Source organism: Taudactylus pleione, unplaced genomic scaffold (assembly GCF_031769625.1).
Source record: "Taudactylus pleione unplaced genomic scaffold, aTauple2 ptg000622l, whole genome shotgun sequence".
Taxonomy (NCBI): Eukaryota; Metazoa; Chordata; class Amphibia; order Anura; family Myobatrachidae; genus Taudactylus; species Taudactylus pleione.
In genome coordinates, this window is record NW_028285024.1 from 291222 (window position 1) to 316768 (window position 25547).

Consider the following 25547-nt stretch of genomic DNA (forward strand, 5'->3'; position numbering starts at 1 on the left):
ATATCCGTACAGTGTAAGCACAGCCCAGCATAGGGATGCCCACTGCTGCCTTCTCATATCCGTACAGTGTAAGCACAGCCCAGCATAGGGACACCCACTGCTGCCTTCTCTTATCCATACAGTGTAAGCATAGCCCAGCATAGCGACGCCCACTGCTGCCTTCTCATATCTGTACCGTGTAAGCACAGCCCAGCATAGGGACGCCCACTGCTGCCTTCTCATATCCGTACAGTGTAAGCACAGCTCAGCATAGGGACGGCCACTGCTGCCTCCTCATATCCGTACAGCGTAGGCACAGCCCAGCATAGGGACACCCACTGCAGCCTTCTCTTATCCGTACAGTGTAAGCACAGGCCAGCATAGGGACGGCCACTGCTGCCTCCTCATATCCATACAGCGAAGGCACAGCCCAGCATAGGGACACCCACTGCAGCCTTCTCATATCCGTACAGTGTAAGCACAGCCCAGCATAGGGAAGCCCACTTCTGCCTTCTCGTATCTGTACAGTGTAATCACAGCCCAGCATAGGGACGCCCACTGCTGCCTCCTCATATCCATACAGTGTAATCACAGCCCAGCATAGGGACGGCCACTGCTGCCTCCTCATATCCGTACAGTGTAATCACAGTCCAGCATAGGGACGCCCACTGCTGCCTCCTCATATCCGTACAGTGTAAGCACAGCCCAGTATAGGGACGCCCACTGCTGCCTCCTCATATCCGTACAGTGTAAGCACAGCCCAGCATAGGGACGCCCACTGCTGCCTCCTCATATCCGTACAGTGTAAGCACAGCCCAGCATAGGGACACCCACTGCTGCCTTCTTATATACGTACAGTGTAAGCACAGCCCAGCATAGGGACGCCCACTGCTGCCTTCTCATATCTGCACAGTGTAACACCGCCCAGCATAGGGACGCCCACTGCTGTCTTCTCATATCCGTACAGTGTAAGCACAGCCCAGCATAGGGACGCCCACTGCTGCCTCCTCATATCCGTACAGTGTAAGCACAGCCCAGCATAGGGACGCCCACTGCTGCCTTCTCATATCCGTACAGTGTAAGCACAGCCCAGCATAGGGACGCCCACTGCTGCCTTCTCATATCCGTACAGTGTAATCACAGCCCAGCATAGGTACGCCCACTGCTGCCTCCTCATATCCGTACAGTGTAAGCACAGCCCAGTATAGGGACGCCCACTGCTGCCTCCTCATATCCGTACAGTGTAAGCACAGCCCAGCATAGGGACGCCCACTGCTGCCTCCTCATATCCGTACAGTGTAAGCACAGCCCAGCATAGGGACACCCACTGCTGCCTTCTCTTATCCGTACAGTGTAAGCACAGGCCAGCATAGGGACGCCCACTGCTGCCTTCTCATATCCGTACAGTGTAAGCACAGCCCAGCATGGGGACGCCCACTGCTGCCTTCTCATATCCGTACAGTGTAAGCACAGCCCAGCATAGGGACGCCCTCTGCTGCCTTCTCATATCCATACAGCGTAAGCACAGCCCAGCATAGGGACGGCCACTGCTGCCTTCTCATATCCGTACAGTGTAAGCACAGCCCAGCATTGGGACACCTACTGCTGCCTTCTCATATCTGTACAGTGTAAGCACAGGCCAACATAGGGACGCTCACTGCTGCCTTCTCATATCCGTACAGTGTAAGCACAGCCCAGCATGGGGATGCCCACTGCTGCCTCCTCATATCCGTACAGTGTAAGCACAGCCCAGCATAGGGACGCCCACTGCTGCCTCCTCATATGCGTACAGTGTAAGCACAGCCCAGCATAGGGACGCCCACTGCTGCCTCCTTATATCCGTACAGTGTAAGCACAGCCCAGCATAGGGACACCCACTGCTGCCTTCTTATATACGTACAGTGTAAGCACAGCCCAGCATAGGGACGCCCACTGCAGCCTTCTCATATCTGTACAGTGTAAGCACAGCCCAGCATAGGGACGCCCACTGCTGTCTTCTCATATCCGTACAGTGTAAGCACAGCCCAGCATGGGGACGCCCACTGCTGCCTCCTCATATCCGTACAGTGTAAGCACAGCCCAGCATAGGGATGCCCACTGCTGCCTTCTCATATCCATACAGCGTAAGCACAGCCCAGCATAGGGACGGCCACTGCTGTCTTCTCATATCCGTACAGTGTAAGCACAGCCCAGCATAGGGACGCTCCGAACAGTTTAAGCACAGCCCAGCATAGGGACGCCCACTGCTGCCTTCTCATATCCGTACAGTGTAAGCACAGCCCAGCATAGGGACGCCCACTGCAGCCTTCTCATATCTGTACAGTGTAAGCACAGCCCAGCATAGGGACGCCCACTGCTGTCTTCTCATATCCGTACAGTGTAAGCACTGCCCAGCATAGGGACGCCCACTGCTGCCTCCTCATATCCGTACAGTGTAAGCACAGCCCAGCATAGGGATGCCCACTGCTGCCTTCTCATATCCATACAGCGTAAGCACAGCCCAGCATAGGGACGGCCACTGCTGTCTTCTCATATCCGTACAGTGTAAGCACAGCCCAGCATAGGGACGCTCCGTACAGTTTAAGCACAGCCCAGCATAGGGACGCCCACTGCTGCCTTCTCATATCCGTACAGTGTAAGCACAGCCCAGCATAGGGACGCCCCCTGCTTCCTTCTCATATCCGTACAGTGTAAGCACAGCCCAGCATAGGGACGCCCACTGCTGCCTTCTCATATCCGTACAGTGTAAGCACAGCCCAGCATATGGACGCCCACTGCTGCCTTCTCATATCCGTACAGCGTAAGCACAGCCCAGCATAGGGACGGCCACTGCTGCCTTCTCATATCCGTACAGTGTAAGCACAGTCCAGCATAGGGACGCCCACTGCTGCCTTCTCATATCCGTACAGTGTAAGCACAGCCCAGCATAGGGACGCCCCCTGCTGCCTCCTCATATCCGTACAGTGTAAGCACAGCCCAGCATAGGGACGCCCACTGCTGCCTTCTCATATCCGTACAGTGTAAGCACAGCCCAGCATTGGGCCCCCCCTTGCTTCCTTCTCATATCTGTACAGTGTAAGCACAGCCCAGCATAGGGACGCCCACTGCTGCCTTCTCTTATCCGTACAGTGGAAGCACAGCCCAGCATAGCGACGCCCACTGCTGCCTACTCCTATCCGCGCGACGTCGTACAACAGCGTAATCATCAGTAACAGTGGCGCAGAGCAGGCAGTCATGCAGCTTGTAAGTCTGACCTGTTGCAAACACTGCAGCTCTCCTGACATACAGAGAGGTCTCATGCTGCGCTATAGAATGCAATGGCTAATTTATGCACGTTCATGAAATGGCATTTATACGGTCAGACACGCCTGCGTTTTTCTAACCACCCACCCCCCCATTAACCACCCAAATGCTGACTTCCTGTTACTCACTTTCCGAGTGCTTCCTCTGTGTAAGCGTAGTAGCGATGCAATCATTACACGTGCGCAGTCCGCCACTCTTGCAAGTGTAATACTAAACAATCGCATGTTCTGTGCAAATATCGGCAATACGTCCATCTCTGAATCAGGCCCAGTAGGCTCTATAAATGGTCCCCGCATCAATAATAACTTTTGATACCATCAAAAAACAAATTATCAATGTATCATTACAAATAAAACAATATTGACACAATAATTAACATTTCCCCTGTAACTAATAAGCCAATGTTACATTCTTTGGTCCTGGTCTGATAGACCACATTACATAAATGACCTGTGCTCTCAGCTATCTCGTCTATCAGAACATGCTAAAATATATTCTGCCTATTTTCTGTTGGTGTTACAAAGCATCGCACGCTGTGTGTTATTTACATGTGTAAGGATGGAGATGGCCGTCCATGGTCACCTGGATAGAGCAAGAATTAGTCCCCTGCATGGCCCGGGCCTCATTTCTGGTGGCCCCTGCTACTCTTCCAATGGCATGTGCCTTCCCTCTGGTGACCCCAGTCTTATCCAATGGTCCCTGCCTCCTCTCTGGGGCCCCTGCTTCTCCTCCAATCACCCCTGCCTCCTCTCTGGGGGCCCTGCTTCTCCTCCAATGACCCCTGCCTCCTCTCTGGGGCCACTGCCTCTCCTCCAATGACCCTGCCTCCTCTCTGGGGCCCCAGCTTCTCCAATGACCCCTGCCTCCTCTCTGGGGCCCCTGCTTCTCCTCCAATGACCCCTGCCTCCTCTCTGGGGCCCCTGCCTCTCCTCCCGTGACCCCTGCCTCCTCTCTGTGGCCCCTACTTCTTCTCATATAGCCCCTGCCTAGTCTCATATAGCCCCTGCCTAGTCTCTGGTGGCCACTGCCTCTCCTCTATTGGCCACTGCCTCTCCTTCAATGGCCCCTGCCTCATCTTCTGTGGCCCCTGCCTATCCACCAGTAGCCCCTTCCTCCTCTCTGGTCGCCCCAGCCTCTCCTCCAGTAACCTCTGCCTTTGCTATGGTAGACCCTCACACAGCAGCGGGATCTGCTTTCTCTGATAGGATGGCTGCATTGTGTGAGAGCAGCCAGACAAGAATGGATTTAATAAGATAGTATTAATAATAACGGTCTTAGGGCCTGATTCAGACCCACTCGCGAGCGGCTGTCCGCTCGCAAGTGGGTCGATGGTCTGCACTGAGCATGCGCACGACGGAGGGAGCTCCGTCGTGCGCATGCGCCAGACACGACGAGCGAAGGACTTTCCTTCGCTCGTTGTGTCCGATCAAAGGGGGCGTGCTGTCAATGTTGATTGACAGCACGCCCCCTTTGGTGGGCGTGCCGGGGGCGTGCCTCCCTGACGGGGGCGTTCCCACGGGAACGCCTCCCGTCAGAAGCCGGCCCACTGACATCACTAGTGATGTCAGTGGGAGTGATTTTGGCTCTGATAGAGCCAAAATCACTCCGGAGCTTGCGGTTGAAAACCTCAACCGCAGGCTCCGGCTCGCAATTTCGATGGTCGCGATGGTCACGACCATCGCGGCCAGCAAAATGCACGCTCGTATAGGCTGTGGGTGGTGACCCACAGCTATACGAGCGTCCAGGAGGACGCTCCATGAAAATGGAGCCCGGCCCTCATTCAGAGCGTGCGCTCTGCTCAGAGCGTACGGCTCTGAATGAGGGCCTTAGTTAGGATCATTGCATTTGATTATGTACGTGAAGGTGTTAATTATCTGAGAGGGCATTTTTGAGGACACTGGGGTTAAATGAACAGTAATGGAATTAATTGATGATGTTAATTAATAATGGGGATGAGGAAGTTAATGATTATAAAGGGGTTAATAATTGTGAATCGGGTTGTTATAATGATGAAGAAGTGAATTGTTTTTGAAGAGGGCTACTTAAATGTCGAAGGGATAATATTATGTGCCACAAAATTGTTCTCTTATAGCAGTCACTGGGATGCTCCTTGTACTGTAGCATCATTACAGGGATGTTCTCTGTATTCTAAGACAGCCACAAGGATGTTTCTGTATTGTACGGAGCTCATTGGGATGCTCTCTGTAATTGTGTGATAGTCACACAGATGCTCTCTGTATTTTATGATGGTCATACAGATGTTCTCTGTATTGTGTAATGGTTACAGAGATGCTCTCTTTATTGTATAGTGGTTACTAAAATGCTCTAAGTATTGTATAGTGGTCACTAAGATGCACTATGTATAGTGTGATGGTCACAAAGATGCTCTCCATATTTTATGACAGGAAGAAAGATGCTCTTTGTATTTTGAAATTGTCACAGAGATGCTCTGTGTATTGTATGGTGGTCACTCAGATGCATTAAGTATTGTGTGATGGTCACAAAAATGCTCTCTGTATTTTATGACGGGAACAAAGATGCTCTCTGTATTGTCTAATTATCACAGAGATGCTCTCTTTAGTACATGGTGGTCAATAAGATAATCTGTGTATTATATGGTGATCCCTGAGATGCTTTGTGTATTGTTTGACCGTCACTGGAATGTTCTTTGTATTGTATACATTTTATAAATAGTTATCATTATCCCATGTGAGTGTATCCTGTTGGAATTTACTTCTTGTTCCCTTTCTTTATGTACAATATTAGTAAATAATAAGTCAATGTGGACAGTAACACCCTAGGAGATATCCAATCCCGTATGTACAGTATGGATGAATCTTTCTCTATCTTACTCTAATAATTAGATATTGGAAATTTGGGGAAACCCATATAGAATTACTATTGTGAGTCATAACACTAGCTGGTGCCAATCTAACCCGATTTTCTGCTTCCTTGCACAGGAATTACTTACCAGATACCCCAAAGACGCCATTTCCAGCCCTGAAACAGTGACAGATACTAACAGTAATATAGAGGATGATTATCCATTTGGTGACTTATGGTCAGAGACTGATGCGCTGAGTCCTAACAGTGATACATCAGCTCAGCAGGATGACCTTAGTGATATGACAGCAGATAGTAGTGGAAATGGCAGCAGTCACTGGCCTGTAAGGGACAAATCTCCAGTCATTGTAATACAGAAGGACGAGACCACATGTCACATAGCAGAAGCCGATACTTCCACCAATGAAAATACAGCTCTAAAACCAACGCATTTCGCTCATTCTGACAAAAATGAACAGGTAAGATTTTTAAATTCTTAATTCACTAACACTAACTAATCTGACATCACACAATATGGGGAGCAACACTTGTAATTGATGGCACTACAAGTGCCAGCATGCAATTGTACCCATGTACATGGTGGCACTTGTCACATGTGTGCACTATAAATGGTTCCCGCATCTTAAAATAATACGTTTTGCTACCATCATAAATATATTTTTAGTGAACTATTGCACATCAAATAGTAATGACACAACTAATATTTTCTGTGTAATACATTTTTATGTTCCTGTTCTGATAGACCGCATTGCATAAATGACCTGTGCTTTGAGCTATTTCGCCTGTCAGCACATTTTAAAAAATATTCAGCTTTATTTTTTTCTGGTGGTTTTACATGTGGTTTGCAAAACATTAGATGCTTTGTGTTGTTCACAAGGATATCCCTCAATGGTAATCCAGGCGACTCTTTAATATTTACAGGTATCAGCCGGAAACGGGTGTTTTCGGGGGAAATTTTGCAAGTATTATTTTATTAATAAGCCGTACAGTATAAAGCTTATGGAATATCTTTTCCCTTCCAATAACTCCCTGACACATTTCCCTACATGTCTGTATGTGTCATTATATATAAACCATGTAGTATTTAATGGACTTTACCATGATACATCCTGGTAAAAGTATGACTCAAATACAGAAGGGTGGAAGCTATAGGGAAACAGTTACAGTATATAGTATGTATTATGTACAGTAACCACCTTTTGTACAGGAGCCCAGAGTAAGACCAGCTGTCACCTAATTCCCGGCAATGTCATTGCAGTTTCCAGAAACTATAACTTGTGTGTCTCTCTTGTCCTGAAATAGATTCCTGTGAGGAAGAAACAAATCAAAAGAAAAACGTCCTCTTTGGATGATGTTGGAAATGTAAAGAAGAAAAGTGACCTTAATGACTCTGTAACAAAGCAAGAAAGTAAAAGCGTCCATACTCCGTCCAGTTTCTCCATCATAACTCCAACGACATCTCCTGTATCTCCTCATGTGGGCTCACCAAGTTCTCCATCTGGTCCTCCTATATCATTCCACAGTAGAGGAGCTGACCAGCTCTCCATATCCAACCGTCTATGCGGTGTTTCCCCAATAGCCCCAACTCCAGGAGGAACCAACACAGCTGTAGCTACATCTAGTTCATCGTCTTATTCACTGGCCATTTCCACAAGTACCTCTAGAACTGCAGACAGCGCTGAGTCCAGCCAATGTCACATAATACCAGCCAGCGAACCGCCCCCAAGTGGAAGCATATCGCGGCCTGAACTTGCATCGTTTCCTGACGTGGATGAGATAACCAGGGATGAGACAGCACGACGGCTTGTAGACCGTGTGAGAGAGCTCAATAAAATAGTTGAAGATATGCGCATGAAAAATAAAAAGAATTAAAGCTTTGTACAGACTACGTACTGTGAAAACCTGCACTTATGAAATAAACGTGTATATTGCGTCCTGTTATATTCCTACCCTTTGTGATAGCATTCCTCCCGCTGACAACACCGCCAGAAGGTACTATGAAGCCAAGCAGGAGCAGTTCTGGGTAACACATTTGAAAGCCACAGTCCCGGAGAGGGTAAATAAAATAGCACTGGGCACCGCTACCTCAGTGAGGTAAGGGTATTCTGAGCTCACCAAATAATACTCCATCCTCTACTCTAGGGTGAAAACAGGGACTGTCAGTTCCACAGATTGCAATATACAGGCGTGGACAAATTTGTTAGTACCCCTCCACAAAAAAAAGTTGGACCCACATTTTTGTCTGAAACGACTTAAAATTGACAAAAGTAATTGGTATCTGACATTGCTTATTTCATACGTAATATAAATCAGACTTTGCATTTGATATTTGATTCAACAGAATATTATGGCATGAACAAAAATGATGGGGCCTTTAGCCTAATATTTTGTTGCACAACCCCTAGAGCAGTGGCGGCACCTGGGTAAGTGACACCGCAATAGCCCACTCCCCGCACGTCCGAAAAAGGGGCATGGCCTCATGGGAATACTGTCTTCTGCAATGCGGTGGTGTGGCTTCGCGAGAAGTCCCCTTTGACATCACTGCCGGGGGCGTGCCAAGTATTCCCGTAGCTGCAGGGCTGCCCCCCGGAGGATGTGCCTGCACTGCCGGCTCCTCCCCAGTGGCAGGAGCCGGGTACTGCACGATAACGACACTGTGGACGAGTCAGCATTTTGGTGCCACACCCTGGTAGGGTGACATACGGGTTCAGTGCTCACTGATGCCACTGCCTTAAATCTTGCCGGCTACGATAAACTACGTGATAAGGGACAAAGAGCTGCTCTCTATGAAGTTTGCACTTGAGGAACGGAGGCATTTGTTGTAGGGGGCAAAGTACCCAGTCCACATCTATACAGACCACAAAAACCTGTTTTATCTTAAATCAGCTCAATGTATCGAATCTTTGTTCTTCTCGCAATTTGACATTCAAGTATCCTTCTGCCCGGGTTCCAGGAACTGTAAGGCCAGTGCCCTATATACTCCATGGCAGAGGTTGATAGCTCCCTAACCACGGACAGACACCCTATCCTTAACCCTCTATGTATTGCAGCAGTCACTCAAGTTTCCATGCCTCTTCGGGGAAAGACATTTGTTCCTCAAAATCTACGTACAAAGTTATTGCAGTGGGCCCATAGCTCCCGGGTTTGCCGGTCACGCCAGAGTTAGTACTGTGAGGCTATTGGTGGCCCACTCTCTCCCAGGACGTAAAGCAGTATGTGGCAGTCTGCTCCAAGTGTGACCAGCATAAAATCTCCAGACAGCATCCTGTGGGGACATTTCTCCCTCTGTCAATCGCAAATACTCCTTGGACTCACATTTCCATGTATAACTGATCTACCTCCAAGTGTACCACCATCTGGGTCATTGTAGAATGGGTTTTCCAAAATGTCTCAGTTCCACTTTGGAATCTTCCCTCTGCAGAAATGTTTGTCAGAGAGATCTTCCGGCTTCATGGGTGACCTACCGAGAATAAAGAATCCTTAATGCTGCCTCTTGCAGTGATAAGGGTTATTTTTCATTTTTGGTGGCAAACACATAATTTAATAAATAGGCCTCTTAATCCATGCAAGACAAAATAATTAAATATCCCAATCGGGATGAACATTGTAAATATTTATGGACATTTCTGACCATGAGACTTAATAAATAGCAATAAAATGTCATCATTACAGAAGCTAGTGGGTCTCAGTGTTTCTCCATCTAGTTCCTTTACCTCCTAAGTCAGTTCGAGGGAAAAGTGGGATTCTTCTCACATCATACAAAACTGTCAGTTGTCACAGAATGATTGAACATTAGATGAAATAAACATTTACATCATTTTACTTATTTCGTCCGTGTCTAATTAGATAACTGATTATTTTAAATGTAAATTCAAATATTACAGTTAAAACAGATTAATCTCTGTTATATCCAACATCATCTGAGTATGCAACAATAATATTTATTGCACTTATATAAAATTTTTTCCCTTGAGTCTCTGAGCCGTTCCATGAGCCCAAGCTATAAAGGAGTGCAGCCACAGGGTTAAGAAGCCAAAGAGGGAGGGGGCGAGGACGAAAATGAAAAACGCAACACTGTGTTAGAGGAGGCTGTGGTCCTTGGGATTAAAGCCATATACTCTACTAATTCAACCTAATCGGAGGATCCCCTGAGGTCATTCGCAGGTAATACCATGGGGTAAATTTCAATGAATCGTGGATTCTATGCCTCTGCCCTAAAGTCAGAGTATCAATGTAGCTCTCCCAGGTTTGCAAATTTTTTTTAGCTCATTTCTCTTTCTCCAATATAGTCTCAATCCAGTCCATATTAAATACATAGAAAAGCTTTTCTTTAAAAAGTCGCAGTGTTGGTGGAAAAGTGTCAATCCATGTCTGAAGTACAGCCTTGCGGGCCACCGCACTAATGATAAGGAGGAATCGCCCACAACCCCTCACCACTCGCTGACCCTCCGGAAGAATGCCAAATATGGCCCACACATCAGTAAATGGCACATAATTCACTAGGTGTTCAAGGGCATATTTTCTCACTTTAAACCAAAAGGTTCTCAGAAGGGGACAAGACCAGAAGTAGTGGTACAAATTAGCAATATCAGACTGACAGCGAGGGCAGGAGTCCGAGGAAGACATACCCGCTAAATATTGCCTATGTGGGGAGAAATATGCTTTATGAAAAATATTCATAAACATTTCCTGATATTGGATAGCCGGGAGAAAATTACGTGAGAAGAGAAGAGATTTTATTAGAATCTCACATGATAAAGAGGGAATCACCTGCGCCCGCCTACTCATCCCAGTGTGCACCACCTCATGTTGTATTGGTATTCATAGAAAGGAATAGTGAATAGATATCGCCTTTTTGGTTGCCGGTTCCGAGAGTAGCAAGGTATTAAATACATTGGGCCTGATTCAGAGCTGGACGCAATTAGCGCTCGCTCGTACAGAAAAAGGGGGTGGCTATTCAAATGAACCGTTCGCTCCTTGCGGTCTGTTGACGCCTCCATGTCTGAATGAGCGAACAAAACATGCGGACGTTTATTTGAAAGATACGCCCCCTGGCCGCTCGCATCATACGTCATGTCCGCTATTTATTAGATTAATCGAGTACATCGAACAGCGTATGAACTGCTCGCTATTCTTGTGGTTGGTTTTTGCTACCACTATATTGCGAGCAGTTCTGACTATAAAACAACCAAGTGACGTGGTCAATGACGCTGCTGTATTAATTATGCACACCCATAAAACGCCCGTTTTGACCTTTAAGCACGCCTGCGTTCTGATCTCCACTCCCCATTTTCAAGCACCTTCCTCTGTTACCACCCACATACGCCTCATTCTGTCACTCAAAATAGCAGGCATTCGCTATATAGCGAACAAACGATTTTCGGCCGCACTGACTGGTTCGTGTATGCGTAGTAAAAACCGTACGCATGCGCAGATGGGCGAACATCGCTCGGAACAAGCGTACTGCCGCTTGCGAGCGGCTCTGAATCAGGCCCATTGTCCCAATCTAAATCTGAAAAACATCTAATGACCGAAGTCACATAATGTTTAGCCTGCATAAAATTAAGAGGATGGTTACGAAAAGTGGGAAATTTTTCCAGTGCCTCCCGATAATTAAGTGTGCATTTTAATGTCAAGTTGAAAAGGGAACCTATATTTTTCAATCCTTCTTTATTTAATTTGGTAAAGGGAAATGATGCTCTACCCCCCTAAAATTCTGGATTTCCTATAAAAGGCAGAAATACCGACTTATAAGAGTTCATCTGACCACGGTGGCGCAGGATATGCCACACCTTACGAGTAGACCATAAGAGAGGGTTATCCCATATATGGTTCGGGATTTCTGCATCCTGCATATGCAAAAAGCTTTCCAAGTTACAATCTTCCAAATATTGGCCTTCTATTGAGGTATTTGCATAAAGATCTTGGTCGTGCATCCAATCTCGAAGATACCTTAAAATTAGGGGTGAGCGGGTTCGGTTTTACTCGGATTTACTCGGATCTTTAAACGGAATTTTATTGGCTATCGCCTATCATATGTTTTGGATAGCCAATATAATAAATCCGAATTTGCGGTAAAGTGGCGATAAGAACCGAGTAAATCCGAGTAAAACCGAGCCTGCACATCCCTACTTAAAATTGCTGCATGGTTATAGTTTAATATGTGAGAAAAGTTGATCCCCCCGTTAGCCTTGGTTTGCTGCAGTTTAATTAACCCAATCTTTGGCCGTTTGAGCCTCCAAATAAAGTTTCTGAAGAGAGAGTTCAGTAGTCGAAGATCTCTTTGGGTCAATAGAAGGGGGAGAGCTTGGAACAGATATAGCAGCCTTGGGAAAGTTACCATCTTAATTAGATTGGCTCTACCCATATAGGATAAGCATAGATGCTTCCATCCCTCCAGTTCCCTTGTTATCTGCACGATGGCTTTTGAAAAATTAAGTTTATACAGTTCAGTTGGAAATTTGGGTAGTTGAATCCCCAAGTAGTCAATGCTATTCTTAGCCCATCTCAATGGTAGATGAGAACCCCAACGTGGTACTTGTATTTTTTGATGAAGATAAAGGCCCACCGATTTCGACAAATTCACCTCATATCCCGATATCTTACCAAAGTCTGAAAGTTTAGACAATATCTTCCCCAGGGAAAACTCAGGTTTATCAATATAATAGCAAGCCGTCCGCGAAGGCAGATAGCTTAATTTCCGCCGCCCCCACCCTTATGCCTCGGAATTCTGACCACTTCTGTAGAATGCGAAATAAAGGGTCGATACACAGGTCGAATAACAACGGGGAAAGGGGGCATCCCTGGCGGGTTCCCCTATACATTGTAATCGGATCCCCACGAACCCAGTTAACCAACAGAGTGGTAGTGGGAAGAGAGTAGAAATTCCGTATTAATTCTATAAATAAAGAATCGATGCCTCTTTTTTCTAAAACAGCAAATAGATGCGGCCAGGCCACTGAATCAAAGGCTTTATGCGTATCAAGGCTGAGCAACATGCCGCACATTTTTTTTTTGACCTGTAGCCGCCAAGACCTCCGCCAAAGCCATACGGATGGCTCTAACAGAATGTCTTCTTTGAACAATCCCTGTTTGGTATGGGGTTAATAGATTGGGCATCATAGTTTGTAACCTATTGGCCATTATCTTGGCAAGCAGTTTCTGAATTCAATAGTGATATCGGGCGGTATGATTCCACTAATAATGGGTCTTTGCCTGGTTTTGGAATTAATGTTGTGTACGCATCTGTGAATGAAGGAAAGGCTGGTTTGTCATGTAAAATCTTATTAAATAATTCTACCAAAGTGGGTATTAAATTATCTTTCAATATTTTATAATAAGAGCCTGAAAAGCCATCAGGTCCGAAAAGTAGGATTCTTAATGGGAGAGGAGGTGGGGGTTTCAATCGTTGAAACAAAAATAATAGGGCATGCATAGGCTATTTCCGCAAAGCCAAGATGTTCGGCACCATATACACCTAGTTTCCGGCAAGTCATCACCATCATGTGTGTACTTCCACCTGCTGTCGGAGATGCAAAATATACATCTCATGATAGGCGCATGTCTACGAGAGAATGCTCTCCCCACCCCTGTACCAAACCACAGCCAGCTTAAGGCCAGTTTCACACTTACCGGTTTTGACCGGCCGAGCAAGAAACAGGCAGTAGACGGACGATTTTTTTTCAGGCACTCATTGCCTTTCACAAGCGGCGGACATGGCACGGCAGCCATCCTGCACAGTGGATATTCCCGACTGTAACACGGTGACCGTGCCGTGCCAGTGCAGTGTGAAAGAAGGCACCTGCTTTCAGCCGCCACTATTTTTCACACCCAGCAAAAAAACTGACAAATTTTTGACACCCGGTCAAAACCGGCAAGTGTGAAATAGGCCTAAGACCTCATGGGGTCCTAGGCACCGGTTACCAGGGGACATGCAATAGCTCGGTCAGAGCAGATGATGCGAGGAGAACCGGTTACCAGGGGATGTGTAACAGCTCGGTCAGACCAGGTGATGTGAGGAGAACCGGTAACCAGGGGACATAATATAACCCGGTCAGAGCAGGTGATGTGAAGAGAACCGGTTACCAGGGGACATGTAACATCTCGGTCAGAGCAGGTGATGTGAGGAAAACCAGTTACCAGGGGATGTGTAACAGCTCGGTCAGAGCAGGTGATGTGAGTAGAACCGGTTACCAGGGCACGTGTAACATCTCGGTCAGAACAGGTGATGTGAGGAGAACCGGTTACCAGGGGACGTGTAACAGCTCAGTCAGAGCAGGTGATGCGATGTGAAACAGTTACCAGGGGACGTGTAACAGCTCGGTCAGAGCAGGTGATGTGAGGAGAACCGGTTACCAGGGGACGTGTAACATCTCGGTCAGAGCAGGTGATGTGAGGAGAATCAGTTACCAGGGGACGTGTAACAGCTGGGTCAGAGCAGGTGATGTGAGGAGAACCGGTTACCAGGGGACGTGTAACAGCTGGGTCAGAGCAGGTGATGTGAGGAGAACCGGTTACCAGGGGACGTGGAACAGCTCGGTCAGAGCAGGTGATGTGAGGAGAACCAGTTACCAGGGGTCGTGTAACAGCTCAGTCAGAGCAGATGATGTGAGGAGAACTAGTTACCAGGGGACGTGTTATAGCTCGGTCAGAGCAGGTGATATGAGGAGAACCAGTTACCAGGGGACATGTAACAGCTCGGTCAGAGCAGGTGATGTGAGGAGAACCAGTTAACAGGGGACGTGTTATAGCTCGGTCAGAGCAGGTGATATGAGGAGAACCGGTTACCAGGGGACATGTAACAGCTCGGTCAGAGCAGGTGATGTGAGGAGAACCAGTTACCAGGGGACGTGTTATAGCTCGGTCAGAGCAGGTGATATGAGGAGAATCAGTTACCAGGGGACGTGTAACAGCTCGGTCAGAGCAGGTGATGTGAGGAGAACCAGTTACCAGGGGACGTGTTATAGCTCGGTCAGAGCAGGTGATATGAGGAGAACCGGTTACCAGGGGACATGTAACAGCTCGGTCAGAGCAGGTGATGTGAGGAGAACCAGTTACCAGGGGACGTGTTATAGCTCGGTCAGAGCAGGTGATATGAGGAGAATCAGTTACCAGGGGACGTGTAACAGCTCGGTCAGAGCAGGTAATGTGAGGAGAACCGGTTACCAGGGGACGTATAACAGCTCAGTCAGAGCAGGTGATGTGAGGAGAACCGGTTACCAGGGGACATGTAACAGCTCAGTCAGAGCAGGTGATGTGAGGAGAACCGGTTACCAGGGAACGTGTAACAGCTCGGTCAGAGCAGGTGATGTGAGGAGAACCGGTTACCAGGGGACGTGTAACAGCTCGGTCAGAACAGGTGTTGTGAGGAGAACCGGTTACCAGGGGACGTGTAACAGCTCGGTCAGAACAGGTGATGTGAGGAGAACCGGTTACCAGGGAATGTGTAACAGCTCGGTCAGAGCAGGTGATGTGAGGAGAACCGGTAACCAGGGAATGTGTAACAGCTCGGTCAGAGCAGGTGATGTGAGGAGAACAGGTGTGATATGAGAGACAGGCAGTCAGGATGCTGGCCGTCAAAAGACAGACAGCAGCACCCTGATGCAGACAATCCTGACAGGGGCTCCATAACGTATCCTAACCCTCTCCCCTTCACCCCCTAACCATCCCTTCCTGCATCCTATCCCTCCTCCCCCACAGCCCAACCCTCCTCCCCATTAGGGAAACCAGTTACCAGGGGACGTGTAACAGCTTGGTCAGAGCAGGTGATGTGAGGAGAACTGGTTACCAGGGGACGTGTAACAGCTCGGTCAGAGCAGGTGATGTGAGGAGAACCAGTTATCGGGGGACGTGTAACAGCTCGGTCAGGGCAGGTGATGTGAGGAGAACCAGTTACCGGGGGACGTGTAACAGCTCGGTCAGAGCAGGTCATGTGAGGAGAACCAGTTACCGGGGGATGTGTAACAGCTAGAGCAGGTGATGTGAGGAGAACCAGTTGCCGGGGGATGTGTAACAGCTCGGTCAGAGCAGGTGATTTGAGGAGAACCAGTTGCCGGGGGATGTGTAACAGCTCAGTCAGATCAGGTGATGTGAGGAGTACCGGTTACCAGGGAACGTGGTAACAGCTCAGTCAGAGCAGGTGATGTGAGGAGTACCGGTTACCAGGGAACGTGTAACAGCTCGGTCAGAGCAGGTGATGTGAGGAGTACCGGTTACCAGGGGATGTGTAACAGCTCAGTCAGAGCAGGTGATGTGAGGAGTACCGGTTACCAGGGAACGTGTAACAGCTCGGTCAGAGCAGGTGATGTGAGGAGAACCGGTTACCAGGGGATGTGTAACAGCTCGGTCAGAGCAGATGATGTGAGGAGAACCAGTTACCGGGGGACGTGTAACAGCTCAGTCATATTCAGTTCATCTCAATTTCTGCTGGTTTTCTGGGTGCCATACCTCCGCACTACCAAGGGGGGGGATTACTTCTGGGGGTACTACCAGGGGGGATTACTTCTGGGGGCACTACCAGGGGGGATTACTACAGGGGGCACTACCAGGGGGAATTACTTCTGGGGGCACTACCAGGGGGAATTACTTCTGGGGGTACTACCAGGGGGAATTACTTCTGGGGGCACTACCAGGGGGGATTAATACTGGGGGCATTACCAGGGGGGATTACAACTGGGGCACTACCAGTGGGGGATTACTACTGGGGTCACTACCAGTAGCTGCTCCATTTCCCTCCCTAGGCTTATACTCGAGTGAATAAGTTTTCCCAGTTTTTTGTGGCAAAATTAGGTACCTCGGCTTATATTCAGGTCGACTTATACTCGAGTATATATGGTACAAGGATTTCATAAGTGTCACAGGCTTTTATTGGCAATCACATTAAGTTTATGTGAAGAATCAATATTTGCAGTGTTGACCCTTCTTTTTGTATTCGTCCTGGCATGCTGTCAATCACCTTCTGGGCCACATACTGACTGATAGCCGCCCATTCTTACCTAATCAATGCTTGGAGTTTGTCAGAATTTGTGGGTTTTTGTTTGTCCACCCGTCTCTTTAGGATTGACCACAAGTTCCCAATGGGATTAAGGTCTGGGAAGTTTCCTGGCCATGGACCCAAAATTTTGATGTTTTGTTCCCTGAGCCACTTTTGCCTTATGGCAAGGTGCTCCATCATGCTGGAAAAGGCATTGTTAGTCACCAAACTGTTTTTGGATGGTTGGGAGAAGTTGCTCTTGGAGGATGTTTTGGTACCATTCTTCATTCATGGCTGTGTTATTAGGCAAAATTGTGAGTGAGCCCTCTCCCTTTTCTGAGAAGCAACCCCACACATGGCTGTTCTCAGGATGCTTTACTGCTGGAAGTAAATTTTGATTTTGTGGTCAAACAAAAACCCACAAATTCTGACAAACTCCAAGCATTGATTAGGCAAGAATGGGTGGCCATCCGTCAGTATGTGGCCCAGAAGTTGATTGACAGCATGCCAGGGCGAATTGCAGAGGTCTTGAAATAAACTTAATGTAATTGTCAATAAAAGCCTTTGACACTTATGTAATGCTGTAATGTTACCTCAGTATACCATAGTAACATCTGACACTTATGTCATGCTGTAATGTTACCTCAGTATACCATAGTAACATCTGACACTTATGTAATGCTGTAATGTTACCTCAGTATACCATAGTAACATCTGACACTTATGTAATGCTGTAATGTTACCTCAGTATACCATAGTAACATCTGACACTTATGTAATGCTGTAATGTTACCTCAGTATACCATAGTAACATCTGACACTTATGTAATGCTGTAATGTTACCTCAGTGTACCATAGTAACATCTGACACTTATGTAATGCTGTAATGTTACCTCAGTATACCATAGTAACATCTGACACTTACAGTATATAATGCTGTAAGGTTACCTCAGTATACCATAGTAAAATCTGACAGTTATGAAATGCTGTAATGTTACCTCAGTATACCATAGTAATATCTGACACTTATGAAGTGCTGTAATGTTACCTCAGTATACCATAGTAACATCTGACACTTATGTAATGCTGTAATGTTACCTCAGTATACTATAGTAACATCTGACACTTATGTAATGCTGTAATGTTACCTCAGTATACCATAGTAACATCTGACACTTATGTAATGCTGTAATGTTACCTCAGTATACCATAGTAACATCTGGCACTTATGTAATGCTGTAATGTTACCTCAGTATACCATAGTAACATCTGACACTTATGTAATGCTGTAATGTTACCTCAGTATACCATAGTAACATCTGACACTTATGTAATGCTGTAATGTTACCTCAGTATACCATAGTAACATCTGACACTTATGAAATGCTGTAATGTTACCTCAGTATACCATAGTAACATCTGACACTTATGAAATGCTGTAATGTTATCTCAGTATACCATAGTAACATCTGACAAAAAGGTCTTAAAACATTGAAGCAGCAAACTTTGTGAAAACCAACACTTGTGTCATTCTCAGAACTTTTGTCCATGGCTGTACATAGTCATACGTATCTCCTTTACTTTAGTGACCCCTTGTGGTTTACATAGAGAACTACAGTTTGTAATGTACAGTGCAAATGTGAATTTAGGCCTGATTCAGAGGCGCACGCAATGCGATGTTCACGGAGGTCAGTGGTTCTTTTGCTAGTGCGCATGTGTGCCTCAAAAATCATATGGCGCAGTATTACACGGTGTGTACGCACAGAGTCGCAGTACCAGTTGAGACGCACAGTGAAATAATTGGGAATTCCTGGGCGGTGACTGGAAGATGGTAACGCGGGCACATGGCGATGTCCCGTCATATTAGCGTGTTATGGGAGTGTCACAGGCATGTTGCTATAGTGGTTCCAAACTCACACACTTAATCCATGGGCGTAACTATAGTGGGTGTAGTGGGTGCCGTTGCTATGGGCCCAAAAGTTGCAGCCGCTACTGCAACTTAATCCATCACTAAATCACCCCCATAGCTGTGTCCCAAGTTACAGGATTTAGTACTACTAAGCAATTAAGTCCAGCTTCCTGCCCGGCCTGATAACAGGGACTCGTCAGCGCTCATCATACTTGTGTGCAGGGCCGGCTCTAGGGGTGTTCGACCAGTGCGGTCGCACAGGGGCACCACCTATAGAACGCGGCACCCCTCCCAAGCATCCCGATTTCAGCGGGACAGTGGCCCGCGGGTGGTCAAATCGGGAGGCTGGGGACCCCCACGCCGCAGCTATGCGGCGGTGCCGAACCCCCGGAGAGTGAATAGATGCTGCGCGCATGCGAGCGCCAACCATTCACTGACGGGAGAGGGCTGGGGGAAGCCCAGCCAGTGATGTGGTGTTATTTGGTGGAGGCTTACAGCGTATTATGTGGTGGAGGCTTACAGTGTATTATGTGGTGGAGGCTTACAGTGTATTATGTGGTGGAGGCTTACAGTGTGTTATTTGGTGGTGGCTTACAGTGTATTAGTTGGTGGAGGCTTACAGTGTATTAGTTGGTGGAAGCTTACAGTGTATTATGTGGTGGAGGCTTACAGTGTATTATTTGGTGGAGGCTTACAGTGTATTATTTGGTGGAGGCTTAAAGTGTATTAGTTGGAGGAGGCTTACAGTGTATTATTTGGTGGAGGCTTACAGTGTATTATTTGGTGGAGGCTTACAGTGTATTAGTTGGTGGAGGCTTACAATGTATTAGTTGGTGGAGGCTTACAGATTATTATTTGGTGGAGGCTGACAGTGTATTATGTGGTGGAGGCTGACAGCGTATTATTTGGTGGAGGCTTACAGCGTATTATGTGGTGGAGGCTTACAGCGTATTAGGTGGTGGAGGCTTACAGCGTATTATGTGGTGGTGACTTACAGTGAATTAGTTAGTGGAGGCTTACAGTGTATTATGTGGTGGAGGCTAACAGTGTATTTGGTGGAGGCTTACAGCATATTATGTGGTGGAGGCTTACAGCGTATTATTTGGTGGAGGCTTACAGTGTATTATATGGTGGAGGCTTACAGCGTATTAGTTGGTGGAGGCTTACAGTGTATTATGTGGTGGAGGCTTACAGTGTATTATGTGGTGGAGGCTTACAGTGTATTAGTTGGTGGAGGCTTACAGTGTATTATGTGGTGGAGGCTTACAGTGTATTATGTGGTGGAGGCTTACAGTGTATTAGTTGGTGGAGGCTTACAGTGTATTATGTGGTGGAGGCTTACAGTGTATTATGTGGTGGAGGCTTACAGTGTATTATGTGGTGGAGGCTTACAGTGTATTAGTTGGTGGAGGCTTACAGTGTATTATGTGGTGGAGGCTTACAGTGTATTATGTGGTGGAGGCTTACAGTGTATTAGTTGGTGGAGGCTTACAGTGTATTATGTGGTGGAGGCTTACAGTGTATTATTTGATGGAGGCTTACAGTGTAGTATTAGGTGGACGCTTACAGTGTATTATTTGTTGGAGGCTTACAGTGTGTTATGTGGTGGAGGCTTACAGTGTATTATGTGGTGGAGGCTTACAGTGTATTAGTTGGTGGAGGCTTACAGTGTATTATGTGGTGGAGGCTTACAGTGTATTAGTTGGTGGAGGCTTACAGTGTATTATTTGGTGGAGGCTTACAGTGTATTATGTGGTGGAGGCTTACAGTATATTAGTTGGTGGAGGCTTACAGATTATTATTTGGTGGAGGCTGACAGTGTATTATGTGGTGGAGGCTGACAGCGTATTATTTGGTGGAGGCTTACAGCGTATTATGTGGTGGAGGCTTACAGCGTATTATGTGGTGGTGACTTACAGTGAATTATTTAGTGGAGGCTTACAGTGTATTATGTGGTGGAGGCTAACAGTGTATTTGGTGGAGGCTTACAGCATATTATGTGGTGGAGGCTTACAGCGTATTATTTGGTGGAGGCTTACGGTGTATTATGTGGTGGAGGCTTACAGCGTATTAGTTGGTGGAGGCTTACAGTGTATTATGTGGTGGAGGCTTACAGTGTATTATGTGGTGGAGGCTTACAGTGTATTAGTTGGTGGAGGCTTACAGTGTATTATGTGGTGGAGGCTTACAGTGTATTATGTGGTGGAGGCTTACAGTGTATTAGTTGGTGGAGGCTTACAGTGTATTATGTGGTGGAGGCATACAGTGTATTATTTGATGGAGGCTTACAGTGTATTATTTGGTGGAGGCTTACAGTGTATTAGTTGGTGGAGGCTTACAGTGTATTATGTGGTGGAGGCTTACAGTGTATTATGTGGTGGAGGCTGACAGTGTATTATTTTGGTGGAGGCTGACAGTGTATTATTTGGTGGAGGCATACAGTGTATTATGTGGTGGAAGCTTACAGTGTATTATGTGGTGGAGGCTTACAGTGTATTATGTGGTGGAGGCTCTCAGTGTATTATGTGGTGGAGGCTCACAGTGTAGTATTTGGTGGAGGCTTACAGTGTATTATTTGTTGGAGGCTTACAGTGTGTTATGTGGTGGAGGCTTACAGAGTATTATGTGGTGGATTATGTGGTGGAGGCTTACAGCGTATTATGTGGTGGAGGCTTACAGCATATTATGTGGTGGAGGCTTACAGCGTATTATGTGGTGGGGGCTTACAGCGTATTATGTGGTGGAGGCTTGCAGTGTATTATGTGGTGGAGGTTTGCAGTGTATTATGTGGTGGAGGCTTGCAGTGTATTATGTGGTGGAGGCTTCCAGTGTATTATTTGGTGGAGGCTTACAGTGTATTATGTGGTGGAGGCTTACAGTGTATTATGTGGTGGAGGGTTACAGTGTATTATGTGGTGGAGGCTTACAGTGTAATATTTGGTGGAGGCTTACAGTGTATTATTTGGTGGAGTTTTGCAGTGTATTATTTGGTGGAGGCTTACAGTGTATTATGTGGTGGAGGCTTACATTGTATTATGTGGTGGAGGCTTACAGTGTATTATGTGGTGGAGGCTTACAGTGTATTATGTGGTGGAGGTTTGCAGTGTATTATATGGTGGAGGCTTACAGTGTATTATGTGGTGGAGGCTTGCAGTGTATTATTTGGTGGAGGCTTGCAGTGTATTATGTGGTGGAGGCTTACAGTGTATTATGTGGTGGAGGCTTACAGTGTATTATGTGGTGGAGGCTTACAGTGTATTATTTGGTGGAGGCTTACAGTGTTTTATGTGGTGGAGGCTTACAGTGTTTTATGTGGTGGAGGCTTACAGTGTATTATTTGGTGGAGGCTTACAGTGTATTATGTGGTGGAGGCTTACAGTGTATTATTTGGTGGAGGCTTACAGTGTATTATTTGGTGGAGGCTTGCAGTGTATTATTTGGTGGAGGCTTACAGTGTATTATGTGGTGGAGGCTTACATTGTATTATGTGGTGGAGGCTTACAGTGTATTATGTGGTGGAGGCTTGCAGTGTATTATGTGGTGGAGGCTTACAGTGTATTATGTGGTGGAGGTTTGCAGTGTATTATGTGGTGGAGGCTTACAGTGTATTAATTGGTGGAGGCTTACAGTGTATTATGTGGTGGAGGCTTACAGTGTATTAGTTGGTGGAGGCTTACAGTGTATTATTTGGTGGAGTCTTACAGTGTATTAGTTGGTAGAGGCTTACAGTGTATTATTTGGTGGAGGCTTACAGTGTATAATTTGGTGGAGGCTTACTGTGTATTATTTGGTGGAGGCATGAAGTGTATTAGTTGGTGGAGGCTTGCAGTGTATTATTTGGTGGAGGCTTACAGTGTATTATTTGGTGGAGGCTTACAGTGTATTAGTTGGTGGAGGCTTACAGTGTATTATTTGGTGGAGGCTTACAGTGTATTAGTTGGTGGAGGCTTACAGTGTATTATGTGGTGGAGGCTTACAGTGTATTATGTGGTGGAGGCTTACAGTGTATTATGTGGTGTTGGCTTACAGTGGATTATGTGGTAGAGGCTTACAGTGTATTTGGTGGAGGCTTACAGCGTATTATGTGGTGGAGACTTACAGCGTAATATTTGGTGGAGGCTTACAGCGTATTATTTGGTGGAGGCTTACAGCGTATTATGTGGTGGAGGCTTACAGCGTATTAGTTGGTGGAGGCTTACAGTGTATTATGTGGTGGAGGCTTACAGTGTATTATGTGGTGAAGGCTTACAGTGTATTATGTGGTGGAGGCTTGCAGTGTATTATTTGGTGGAGGCTTACAGTGTATTATGTGGTGGAGGCTTACAGTGTATTATTTGGTGGAGGCTTACAGTGTATTATGTGGTGGAGGCTTACAGTGTATTATTTGGTGGAGGCTTAAAGTGTATTAGTTGGAGGAGGCTTACAGTGTATTATTTGGTGGAGGCTTACAGTGTATTATTTGGTGGAGGCTTACAGTGTATTAGTTGGTGGAGGCTTACAATGTATTAGTTGGTGGAGGCTTACAGATTATTATTTGGTGGAGGCTGACAGTGTATTATGTGGTGGAGGCTGACAGCGTATTATTTGGTGGAGGCTTACAGCGTATTATGTGGTGGAGGCTTACAGCGTATTAGGTGGTGGAGGCTTACAGCGTATTATGTGGTGGTGACTTACAGTGAATTAGTTAGTGGAGGGCTTACAGTGTATTATGTGGAGGAGGCTAACAGTGTATTTGGTGGAGGCTTACAGCATATTATGTGGTGGAGGCTTACAGCGTATTATTTGGTGGAGGCTTACAGTGTATTATATGGTGGAGGCTTACAGCGTATTAGTTGGTGGAGGCTTACAGTGTATTATGTGGTGGAGGCTTACAGTGTATTATGTGGTGGAGGCTTACAGTGTATTAGTTGGTGGAGGCTTACAGTGTATTATGTGGTGGAGGCTTACAGTGTATTATGTGGTGGAGGCTTACAGTGTATTAGTTGGTGGAGGCTTGCAGTGTATTATGTGGTGGAGGCTTACAGTGTATTATGTGGTGGAGGCTTACAGTGTATTATGTGGTGGAGGCTTACAGTGTATTAGTTGGTGGAGGCTTACAGTGTATTATGTGGTGGAGGCTTACAGTGTATTATGTGGTGGAGGCTTACAGTGTATTAGTTGGTGGAGGCTTACAGTGTATTATGTGGTGGAGGCTTACAGTGTATTATTTGATGGAGGCTTACAGTGTAGTATTAGGTGGACGCTTACAGTGTATTATTTGTTGGAGGCTTACAGTGTGTTATGTGGTGGAGGCTTACAGTGTATTATGTGGTGGAGGCTTACAGTGTATTAGTTGGTGGAGGCTTACAGTGTATTATGTGGTGGAGGCTTACAGTGTATTATGTGGTGGAGGCTTACAGTGTATTAGTTGGTGGAGGCTTACAGTGTATTATTTGGTGGAGGCTTACAGTGTATTATGTGGTGGAGGCTTACAGTATATTAGTTGGTGGAGGCTTACAGATTATTATTTGGTGGAGGCTGACAGTGTATTATGTGGTGGAGGCTGACAGCGTATTATTTGGTGGAGGCTTACAGCGTATTATGTGGTGGAGGCTTACAGCGTATTATGTGGTGGTGACTTACAGTGAATTAATTAGTGGAGGCTTACCGTGTATTATGTGGTGGAGGCTAACAGTGTATTTGGTGGAGGCTTACAGCATATTATGTGGTGGAGGCATACAGCGTATTATTTGGTGGAGGCTTACAGTGTATTATGTGGTGGAGGCTTACAGCTTATTAGTTGGTGGAGGCTTACAGTGTATTATGTGGTGGAGGCTTACAGTGTATTATGTGGTGGAGGCTTACAGTGTATTAGTTGGTGGAGGCTTACAGTGTATTATGTGGTGGAGGCTTACAGTGTATTATGTGCTGGAGGCTTACAGTGTATTAGTTGGTGGAGGCTTACAGTGTATTATGTGGTGGAGGCATACAGTGTATTATTTGATGGAGGCTTACAGTGTATTATTTGGTGGAGGCTTACAGTGTATTAGTTGGTGGAGGCTTACAGTGTATTATGTGGTGGAGGCTTACAGTGTATTATGTGGTGGAGGCTGACAGTGTATTATTTTGGTGGAGGCTGACAGTGTATTATTTGGTGGAGGCATACAGTGTATTATGTGGTGGAAGCTTACAGTGTATTATGTGGTGGAGGCTTACAGTGTATTATGTGGTGGAGGCTCTCAGTGTATTATGTGGTGGAGGCTCACAGTGTAGTATTTGGTGGAGGCTTACAGTGTATTATTTGTTGGAGGCTTACAGTGTGTTATGTGGTGGAGGCTTACAGAGTATTATGTGGTGGATTATGTGGTGGAGGCTTACAGCGTATTATGTGGTGGAGGCTTACAGCATATTATGTGGTGGAGGCTTACAGCGTATTATGTGGTGGAGGCTTACAGCGTATTATGTGGTGGAGGTTTGCAGTGTATTATGTGGTGGAGGTTTGCAGTGTATTATGTGGTGGAGGCTTGCAGTGTATTATGTGGTGGAGGCTTGCAGTGTATT

The 25547-nt window shown here is 46.4% G+C and overlaps 1 protein-coding gene across 2 annotated transcripts in view; it reads left to right on the forward strand.

Moving 5' to 3' along the window:
• The window catches only part of LOC148479321 (uncharacterized), a 50686-nt gene extending 40884 nt beyond the window's left edge, over positions 1 to 9802 (forward strand). For both annotated transcript variants that reach the window (XM_088454610.1, XM_088454612.1), the window contains 2 exons: positions 6243 to 6584; positions 7429 to 9802. In XM_088454610.1, the coding sequence (XP_088310736.1) occupies positions 6243 to 6584; positions 7429 to 7998 (912 nt within the window). In that variant the 3' untranslated portion in view covers positions 7999 to 9802. The remainder of the gene's footprint in view (positions 1 to 6242; positions 6585 to 7428) is intronic.
• The last annotated feature ends 15745 nt before the right edge of the window (positions 9803 to 25547 follow it).